The sequence below is a fragment of the Sinocyclocheilus rhinocerous genome, unplaced genomic scaffold (assembly GCF_001515625.1).
Source record: "Sinocyclocheilus rhinocerous isolate Xijiao unplaced genomic scaffold, SAMN03320098_v1.1 scaffold1565, whole genome shotgun sequence".
In the NCBI taxonomy this organism is placed as follows: Eukaryota; Metazoa; Chordata; class Actinopteri; order Cypriniformes; family Cyprinidae; genus Sinocyclocheilus; species Sinocyclocheilus rhinocerous.
The window spans coordinates 599,314-610,630 of NW_015655464.1; the positions used below are offsets into that span (position 1 = coordinate 599,314).

At 38.9% G+C, this 11,317-nt stretch overlaps 1 protein-coding gene across 3 annotated transcripts in view; it reads left to right on the forward strand.

Moving 5' to 3' along the window:
• Window positions 1-9,962: 9,962 nt before the first annotated feature.
• LOC107718340 (drebrin-like protein A) overlaps window positions 9,963-11,317 on the forward strand; it is a 32,840-nt gene continuing 31,485 nt past the window's right edge. For all 3 annotated transcript variants that reach the window (XM_016525383.1, XM_016525385.1, XM_016525384.1), the window contains exon 1: window positions 9,963-10,265. In XM_016525383.1, the coding sequence (XP_016380869.1) occupies window positions 10,180-10,265 (86 nt within the window). In that variant the 5' untranslated portion in view covers window positions 9,963-10,179. The remainder of the gene's footprint in view (window positions 10,266-11,317) is intronic.

The following is an 11,317-nucleotide window of genomic DNA, read 5'->3' on the forward strand; positions in this document are numbered from 1 at the left end:
CAAGATGAACTTTAGCAATCTCACAGGCCTTGTAAAGTCATTCACGAAAATAACTGACATAGTCAAGGATAGGCATAGGTGAAGAACTTTGTGACAGGAACTGCTCACTGATCAACTTAAGAGGTCCTCGTACGGTGTGCCCAAACACCAGCTCTGTTAGACTGAAACCCAGTGACTCCAGGACACTCTCCCTTGCAGCAAACATGATTAATGGTAAGTCTTCAACCCATTCCTTACCAGTTTCAATGCTAAATTTTCGGAGCATCGACTTAAGAGTCTGGTGGAATCGCTCCAGTGCACCTTGGGATTCTGGGTGGTAGGCACTAGCCAATTGGTGCTTAATACCCAACTCATTTAACATCTGTGAAAATACTTTAGATGTAAAATTAGTACCTTGATCTGACTGGATCACCTTTGGTAAACCAAACATAGAGCAGAACTTAATGAGCTCTTGAACAACTGTCCTTGCTTTAAGAGTGCGAAAGGGAACCGCTTCAGGGTAACGAGTCGCAGCACACATAATGGTCAGGACATACTGGTAACCTGACTTTGACCTAGGCAAGGGCCCCACACAGTCAATAATTAATCGCTCAAATGGCTCACCAAGAACTGGAATCGGGTTAAGAGGAGCTGGCTGAACGACTTGGTTTGGGTTACCTGCCAATTGACAAGTAGGGCAAGAACGCACAAATTTGGACAAGGATGACTTTAGACCCGGCCAAAAAAAATTTGGAAATCGATGGAAATTTTTTAGTCACTCCTAAGTGGCCTGATAAAGCATTCTCATGAGCCAATTGTAACACCTGTGACGATACCAGAAGATAGCACAATTTGATGAACCTCTTGCCAATTCAAATCAGAACACTAAGGCTTCCATCTACGCTTCAATGCCCCATCCTCCAAAAAGTAAGTGACACCAGCTTCTGGCGCTTGCATAATGTCTACAACGGCATCCAAGCAAGAGTCTAAGGAAGGATCAGAAGTCTGAGCTGCAATCAAGTCCTCCTTACAAACCTTTAAAGAAAGAATGGGTAACTCACTTAATTCAGTATGTTCTGGAACAATTCCAGGTACAACACTCAACTTGCATGTTTCAGAGTTAGGCTGAGAAGAGAAGACAGTGTCAGATAGGTCGATAGTATTTCCAAATTTCTTTGACTGTGCACGGGTCACAACACAGGCAGGGAATACGGCAGAGAATTGAGTAGAAAGATCAGGCAACTCATCAACACTAGGTTTATGAACTACAATGGGTCTAGCAAAAACCTTACCACCAGCAAGCTCATTTCCCAGAATAAGACTGACACCGTCTACAGGTAACCGTGAGCACACACCCAGAGTAACTGGTCCTGTGACAAGGTCAGACTCCAAATACACCCTATGGAGGGGTGTATTAACACATCCCATTTCACATCCATGAATTAACACATCACTACTGGTATATGACTCGGGTGAAAAAGATAACATCTCCTCCAAAATTAATGACTGCATGGCTCCTGTGTCCCTCCAAATCCGAACTTGCTGTGTCTCAGAAACAGGCGAAAGAGAAACGGAGCCGAAAGAGAGAAAAGGTTGGTAAGCAACAGCATCCAAATCTTTTAACACTGGTACGGATTGTACTAAAGCTACATGTTTGGCCTTAGAAACACTTTTCTGTTTCCAAGCCTTACACTCTGAGATTAAGTGGCTTGGGTCGAGACAATAAAAACAGACCCGCCTGTCTCCTGCACGCTTAGGACTAGATTTACGTTTACCTCCAGCAGACATCTCTGAATTAGCAGAACGAACAGAAGCCTGAAATAGTTCTGAGCTCTCCGTAGCGGAGGATTGACTTTTAGCCCGACGCGTAGATGAGAATACATTACGATGCGTTTGTCTGGCTGTTTTTGCATGTGCCCTAAACTTTTGGCGATAAGCTTCTGGCACCAGTTCATATGCTCGTAACACAGCAGCCTTCATTACATCATAATTGAGAGATTGTTCAATGGGCAACGCAGCTAAAACCTCTTGCGCTTTACCGGTCAAATTGCATTTCAGAAGTAGAGCCCACATACCCTTAGGCCACTGTAGCTTTGCAGCCACACGCTCAAACGCGACGAAATATGAGTCCACTTCGGTCTCTCTAAATGGCGGTACAAGTCTAATATACCTGCTAACGTCAAAATCAGATTGTGACTCAGAAGGTGAATCAGAGGAGCTTTGATTAAGGGTCTGCGCAGAATCTACTACTGGCATATCAGCTGATGAACCAGCAGATCTAACCCGAGGTGATGGAGTGGGTCTGCTACGTAATCTTAGAGCCTCCATCTCATTTTCATGTCGCTCACTATCCCGTGCTCGTTAAGCTTCTATTACTCGAAGCCTGATGCGCTGAGCCTCACATTCTTGTCGCTTTAACTCAAGATCTAATTCTTTTAGCTTAACTGCCAATACAGCATCAGAACCAGAATCTTTTGAATCCATGTTGAGAACAGAATCAAAGCCAGCAGTCTCAGATTCTTTCCCAACCTCTCCACCGGACGCGGCCAAAATGCCAGCTTCTACCAACTTCCCAAATGAATCCTCTTTGATAGCCTGTTTACTCGCCTCTTTAAGTATACTAATGTTAAAGAAGTCTGCAATGGAAATTAAATCCCTTTTACGACAACGATTTTATACTTCCACAGTGGGAAGTAACGTAAACGAGATTAAATCAAACTCCATATCTTAATCACCAACTTCTCCCACATCAAAAGAGCAAAAACAGCCAGGCAAAAACAAAGAGAAAAAAAGGACACTTACCATTTACAAATTTGATCATCCACCAGCGGAATAACTTTCAACGTTCCCAGTTAGTCTAGGGTTAGAGGAACAGGTAATGGAATAAAACGATGTGTGGAGGCAGCAAGGTTCAATTCCCAACCCCAGAGCTTTAACAAAGGCCAAGAATCATCTCAATATCAAAACAAGTTCTTTTATTTTAGAGATATGGGAGGATGTCAAAACTTCAAGAGGGGGCAAGGCCAAAATAACAAACATAAACCCTCTAACTATTTGGGAGAAACTATTTGCTAATGTCTTAAATTTAATAAATTGGTGTTGCCAAAATACAAAGAAAAGAAAACAAAATACAACAGATATAAACTACCTCCCTAACTAGCATAAACAAGAGAAAAACAAGATAAAGAAAATGGCACCCACCTCTCTACTAACACATTCCCAATAAATTAACAATATAAGTTTAATAGGTAACAAACAATAACATAAGTAGGGACAAACAAATAATAACTTCCAAAACAAACCAGATTTCTTGTCGTAGGCATCAATTACCACAAGAGTGTTACCTCACCACAAATTCACTGGGTTTTCACTAGGTTTATGTTTATTTTGGCCTTGCCCCCTCTTGAAGTTTTGACATCCTCCCATATCTGTAAAATAAAATAACTTGTTTTGATATTGAGATGATTCTTGGCCTTTGTTAAAGCTCTGGGGTTGGGAATTGAACCTTGCTGCCTCCACACATCTTTTTATTCTGTTACCTGTTCCTCTAACCCTAGACTAACTGGGAACGTAACACACACGTTGAGTAAGTTCAACGTAACAGAACGTTGACAGCTTGCGTCTGTGCTCACATACTTCTTTAAAATATGTTATCTGTCCTTGCTCATCCACACAGACAACGCACCTCCTGTGAGCAATTTACATATAAAATCCAACTCCTCCTGTCAAAAAAAAAAACATCCTACTTGGGCCTCAATTGTTGTGATGTACATTAATGGAAAACGTAATTAACAAGCACAAGCATAGCACATGTGGGAGTTCAGACTGTGACAACGAAAGCATGAGATCTTCATCTTCTGGTGTAATGAGCACAGCACTAAATAATGGCTATGTAAACAGACTGGAACCCAGTGGAGGATGTTTCCTGAAGCCTCCTCACAAGAATGTGATAATATTGGAAAACGTAGCTAGCATTTTTTGACCTTTTAATGTCATTGTGTCATGAGAAAGCAAACACATAATGCTTACAGCACTGAAATCCAAACCCTTGAAGTAAACATGTTTTCCTCCCCCAATTACGAATCTTTGCCTACATATTGCACAATGCTTATTGAGCTAAAGAAAGTCATAACTTAAACTGTGACAGTGTATCAATTTTAGAAATTGGTATAAAAAGAGTATAGGGTTGAAATGACACACAGGACATTTTTGGGAAACCTGACAATGTACAGCTCCATATGATATGGCAAATATGCAGCCTTCAACATGTAGGCATTCCAAAAGGTAATGAATTCCCAGGAAGTCAGTGCTGATAATGCTAGCATTTACTTAAGATAATGCATTCAGAGATGAAAACACAGTATCAAAAGTCCAGGGAAGGTTGATGAAATGCTGGATGCTTGAAAGGGATGGAGAGAAGCAAGGCTAACAGAAAACGTATGATGAGAAAGAGTAATGACTATGAGAGGGCAGAGGTCAAGCTATAAGCCTGGACTAAAGGCATATATCTTTGGTGTGTTGAACTTTGACATCTCTTTTAGGTCTAAACACATTGAAGCATGACTGCGTGTGTGTATTACATGTGTTCAAGATGTAAAGGCAGACAAATATGACAATGCTGTAACAGACAGGAATGGTCTTGAATGTTATTTTTGCCTGTGATGCATTTCATTTTTAATGAAACTATGAGGCGTTATAATATAGTAGTGTAAAGCAAGGTTTTCAAACGTTTAGACTTTAGACAGTTTTTAGAAAGTTATATTATCAGATTATATAAATGTGTGAAAATGCATTAAACATTTAATTAATACATTGAAGTAAACATGGCAAATTTGACATTCCTAGAGAAGCAATTTGTAAAAAAAAAAAAAAATTTTTGCTAGGGCTGGTCCGAAACCATTTTTTGAGCTTCGAAGCTTCGGTAGTAATCAACACCAAATATTCGAAGCTTCGGAGGGAGGGGGCTGAACATATTCTTCTCTCTAATAAAGGCAGGAATCTCTGTGTGTCTGTCTGTCTGTTTGCATTTTTATTATGTCGAGAACCGTTCATCCAATCGACTTCACGCGTGGCGGGTGTGTTGCTGCAGACCCAAGGGAGTGCCGTGTCGCATTTTGGTGCAATATGGACACGTGACACGTTCAGAATTAATAAACTTTTAATAACCTACAGAGTTTGTTTGAATGATTTAGATTAATGACTGCTTGGTCTCCAGCAGGAGCTTTATACATGTTTTAAAGTTGAGCCTGACATATTTTGTTGTCTTTTTGCGTTTTTACCCCCTTAATGAACAAACAACCAAAAAAGCACAATATGCATTTTATTGTTTTGTGTTATAGGACACTGATTGGAAATAGGGGAATAGATGGCCAGATGGCATTTCTTTCTTGAAAGGTGTTGAGGTTCTGTCAGGATTGTCCAGTGTTGCAATGCATGTGTTGCCCTTCTTGGCTTCAGAAAATCCTGCTTGACTTGATTGCAACACTTCTGACCCCTGATTTACACTGCACAGGTCTGCAACGCGGCCACTGGAGCTGATCACGTCCACTCTAGTCAATGCTTGTGTCACACAAGCTGTGCCACAGCACGTTTCAGAATCTTTAGCCACTTCGCTAAAGATAGGTGCCTAGTCTATTTTTGACGGATGCTGCATCCAATCCGCACAGAAAATGCAAAATAAAAGTCACAAAATCCTGTTAATTTCAAAATAAACACCCTGTGCAGACTCCCGATCGTATTTCATATCACTATCCTTGCTAGGAGACCAGAAATTGATGAGGAGAGTTTCATCCTCGAAGTTGAAAAACACACACAGTTATATGACACCACAAATCCTTTTTACAAGGACAAATTCCAAAAAGGACAAGGCGTGGAGTTTAATTGCAGGAGTTGTAAGAGTGGAATAAACAGAATTAAACCGGACAAAACAAACATTTAACCATCCATATTAGAACACACACACACACTCACACAAAAACGGACAGGCAAATCACGTGGTCTCGCGAATCCTGTCGCTTCGCTTCTGAAATGCTCCTGGCGTGAATTGGCACCATGTGGAGGATGGAACAAAACCTTGTCTGAGCCATAACGCGCCGCTGATGTGTGCAGTGTAAATAAGGGGTAACTTTGAATAACAAGATTTTGAATTTTTTTTTTTTAATACTTGTTAAGTGCCTTGTTAATACTGCAAATGCATTTTAATGCCACAGAACACTGCACAACTCAACAACTAGCATACAACACCACACATTACATACTCAGCACTTCACTGCACTCAAACACACAAGCATACAACACCACAAACATTATGTAAACAACATACTCAACACACAGAAACATAAAACACCACAAATATAAAAAAAAGAATGTTGATGCTTACTGTTATTTGTTACAGATTGTTTACTGTTGTTCTGTAATCTGTATTTTTAGTCATTTTCAAATCAAAATCCTGTGTAATGGTAGAACACAGCATGCACCTTAACACACACACACACACACTAGTTTCCATGTTTTATGGGGACTTCCTATAGGCATAATGTTTTTTATACTGTACAAATTGTATATTCTGTCCCCTAAACCTACTTGTCACAGAAAACTTTCAGCATTTTTACATATTAAAAAAAAAACGTCATTTCAGTATGAGTTATAAGCTGTTTTCCTCATGGGGACCAAAAAAAAATTCCCCACAAGGTCAAACATGTCTAGTATTACTATTCTTGTTGGGACATTTGGTCCTCATGATGTAGGGAATACCAGGTACACACACACTGCACTATTTCAAACATTCTAACATTCAACTAAATTTGAACAAGTCAGACATGTATACATCTGTACATTGTTGAACAGCAGAAAATGTTTTAAGAGATGTTTAAGTTGCATTTGTAAAAAACAAAAAAGAAGAAGAAAATAAAGAAGTCATTTAATATTTACCAGTTGTCTGTTGTGTCTTCCACTCATTGTAATGTATAACTATTTTTAAGTAATTGAGCAGTAGGTATTTTAAAATACAAAAACTTAAAGTTATCAATCTAAATGAGCTTAAAATTTATAATAGGGTGAACAAGACTTTTATTGTAGAAATAACTTAAATGTATTAGTATAAACTACTTAAAATATTGTGTTACACCAGCTAATACATTTGAACAAAACCGTTCACTGGGATACTCAAACATTTAAGCATTGCCAACTAAAGATTTTTAGGTAACACTGCTTAAAATTCCATGCGAAATTTACTTAAGAAGAGGGATGCAAAAATTATGAACTATATGTTTAAGTAAATCTAGCATATTATTTTTTTCAGTGTAGTATACGTAGCATTATACTAACCATTGCATTTTCAACAACAACAAAGCCAGTTTAAAGGAGACTACATTAAGTTCAGTTCCCATGAAATCGGCCCTGCTTGGGCAAGGGTCCCTCCAGAGATCAATGCACTGTAAACGGCTTCTCAGCTGGCTGCCAAGCACTCCAAAGACTGCTCACTGGAAGCCTGTACAAAGAGAGACTGGCAGCTCAATAGCGTGTCAGGACCAGTGGACTTTCAACCAAATTCACACTCATTCACTGCCATGCTTCGAACATTAGACATAAAATAGTGGAAAGATCTAAAAATTTTTGACTGAATTTGCACAGACACATATAGATGTTCTTTTTGTGCCCATGATTTCTGTCTCTTTTGGAATCCTGGAGAAAGAAAATAAGAACAAAAACACAAATGAAATACTAAAGCATTAAACTAACAGGAGTTTTTACAAATTCACATGTACATATAATTGAAAGGGGTAAAGAATAAGCAAATTTAGCTTGCTGTCCTCGAGGAAGGCTTCAAACTCGAGATTTGAGCCAAACCCAAAGTACTCTCCTGGACTTCCCTGGCTGGGATAGGAACCAGCCGAGAGAGAAGTGTTGGGTTGGTAGGGTTGCCAACCGTCCCGTAGCCGGGACGTCCGTATTTTGGGCTTAATTGATTTGTCCCGTACGTGACCTCCCTTGTCCCGTTTTTTGACTGTTACGCTGATCTAACCACTGACTGATACAACAGCAGCGGTGCTGATCACTTGAGAATGATCACCGAATCCGATACCTGTCATCATCCAATCACAGCCCCCTCACGCAGTATAAGTTAAGTAAATCAGAACATAACTGTTCGAGGAAGGCTGCGGAATCCTCCGCCGGCTCGTTGCTCCCGCCTCACAGCAAGCGGCGCTCGCGCTGACGCCAATTCCGTCCGTGTTTTGACTTCAGTAAATCAGTTTTGGTGAATACAAACAACGTGATTATTTTTCATGAGTCCAACATCCCGCCGCGCAAGAGGCGTGATCAGTAAGGGAAGTCGTCTTTCACTATTGTCATGTTGTTAAATAGAGAAAAACATTTTATATTTAAGTAACTAATAGCATAAATCTTAACCTTGGACCTTATTCTTGAAACACAAAATGACCAATAAAAAGGTGTCAAGCACCAAAAGCATCCCATATTAAATCTATAAGCTGTCTTTAATTGAAAAATACGCATTTTCATGCATACTATATATATAACTATACCTATGGGTTGGCGGAGCGATGCCAGAAAACGGTCACTTAATGGAGGTGAGAGTATATGGCTTTCTTTTGTGCTGATTGGTTAGATCAGTGTTTCCCAACCTTTTTTTAGTCGCGGCACCCTTTGGAAATTTTAACAAACTTGTGGTACCTTACAAAATTAATTTTGTCACAATATTTGAATTTCTAACTTCTATATGATAATTTGAAAAGTATAGATATTCGGTACAACAGGGAAGAACTGCAGAATATAATGTCATACAGATATTTTTAATATTATAAAAAAAAAATTGTCCATCAATGGTGGCAATCAGTAGGCTAATTTCTAATGAAGAGACCAATTTATATGACAGATTTTAATGTAGGCTTTTATACATATGTAAACATGATTTAATTACCATTATAACTAGCTATCTCGTGAAAGTGAATCCTGAGCCGTGAACTAATTTTCGGCAGCCGAAATTTCGGTGCATCTATAATTATTGGCGACATCAGAAATTGATATTATATAATAGATGCTTTTTTGAAAATTTTAGCAATTTAAAAATATTAAAAAATGATTTTTTACACGGCACCCCTGCTCTGGACAGATGGCACGGGGCACCCCGGTTGGGAAACACTGGGTTAGATTACCCGAACATGTTCCTCCCAAACTTTTTTTTTAAATAAACTTCATTTTTTAACTTGTTTCTGCCAACCTGGCACTAAAGGATCCACAAAAAAAATTCTGAGGAAAAAACAAACAAAAGGATTTTAGGGCTGTCAGTGTTACTGTTAACTTATATTTTAAACTAAATACGTTTATTGTGATTAGATTGTGATGTGATTAAAAAAAAAAAAAAAAAGACATTATTACTGTTGCATTCTGCTTTTTAAAAAAAAAATGTTAATTGACATCCATAGTAACAGTGAGAATTAAAACAAATAGTTTTGTGGGGAAAAAAGGTATATGTACACTGACAGTATACTGTCAACTCATCAGCAGTAATTAATTTTCAGATGATAACATTTATTAAACTGTTTTGCTTTAAATTCAATGTAGGATATAAGGCCAATTATTTAATTTGGCAAATGTTATTTATAAACAGTATAAATGGGTCTTTATACAAAAAAGGTAAAGGATGGTCTTAAAAAGTTCGAAAACCTCTAAAAAATAGTAGGCCTATACACTAAAATCCAAGATAGCATAAAAATTGCAATGGCATCTGGACATATAACCTAACTCAACAAGAATGCCCATAAACCCATTTCAAATGCGTCCTCGTGTTCAAACAATCTAGAATATAAAAACTGGATTAAATTACATTGCCTCCAAATTGTTTTATGTGACCGGTCAGTAATTCATGTAGCAGCAACCGAGATAAACTGAAATTGTGCAACAGCAGCGGTGTTTTTTTCTTCTTCTCAGAGCAGGGGGTGGAGCTTTTGGAGAGATTCCTGTTCATGAAGTTTTCCAGCAGCACTGATGCAGCGCATAAGTAGTGTTCGCCTCCACCTCCAACTCCAACTGCTCTTCACATATATAAGTTACACATCGCCTGCAAAACTTACGTCCCTGAATGCACCTTTGGATAACGGACCTGCTTGTTTACTAGGAACACAAAGCGTGTGTTGAAGTGCGCTGGTCTTGTGGAGTACAGAGAAACACTCCAGCATCAGGATGAGAGCGATTAACTTGGACGCGTACAACCTCTCTCTGCTGACCGCTAAAGAAGACATCCTCAACCCGCGAGCATCCACAAACTGGTACAGTAAACGTTGCTTTCTCGTTGTGTCTCAAATCTTAGCGAGCTGCCCGTCTAGACTGCATTTTGGGCGTCACGGGCGCAAGCAACATTTGAAATGATCATATAGGCAACAAATCTGAATGTTGTCTAGGTAGGGAGCTGATCTGGTTTTGAGACACAACCGAAGACCTTCACTGATGCTTTGTAAATGATATTGCGCAGTTGCTTTTTAATGTCGTCTGAATTTCTTTATTTTTAGCCTACGTTTTGAATAATAAACATTTGAATGCACTTAAGTTGTGCACTGTGGTAAGAAATTTGTTCATCACTGCAAAAAGGCAGATTACTCCAATTACGCTGGAAGTAGTTTGTGTACAGAGTACTTTTTGTGGGGAAGCAAAATACTAGGCCACTTCTCTCAAGCCTATCCCCCATTGCTGAAGATTAGGTCACTGAAGGTGTTTTTTTACACAAATTTGAACGGAATATTATGAGAACACGCTGATTTCGTTCCTGTGGAAGTGCTTGATTTAACACTTCTCCTTGCTGTTTCTCCCTTAGTGTTTACCTGTATGCAAATCAGCTCAATTGCGATAGGCTATTGTAGCTACAAACACGAATTATTAGGGTGGAAACACAATTACCCTGTAATCCATAAACTTAAAAAATTAACTGTTTAATTTGACCAATATATGCTCAGACCAATGCATGCACAATAATTACATCAGTATGTAATGAAGCTGCATGTATTTGCATGTTTTTTTTCTTTCTGTTATAGCTCCACCTTTTGCTCAAACGGGATGGAACTTTGCATGCTTTTTCAGACTTAAGTACTGAAGTAGACTCAATGTTAAAGGGGTCATATGATGCGATTAAAATTTTTCCTTTCTCTTTGGAGTGTTACAAGCTCTTGGTGCATAAAGAAGATCTGTAAAGTTGCAAAGACTAAAGTCTCAAATCCAAAGAGATATTCTTTATAAAATTTAAGAGTCAGCCACACCTACCTAAAACGGCTCGTTCTAACACGCCCCCACATACCTACGTCACGATGTGGGAAGATTTGCAAAACGC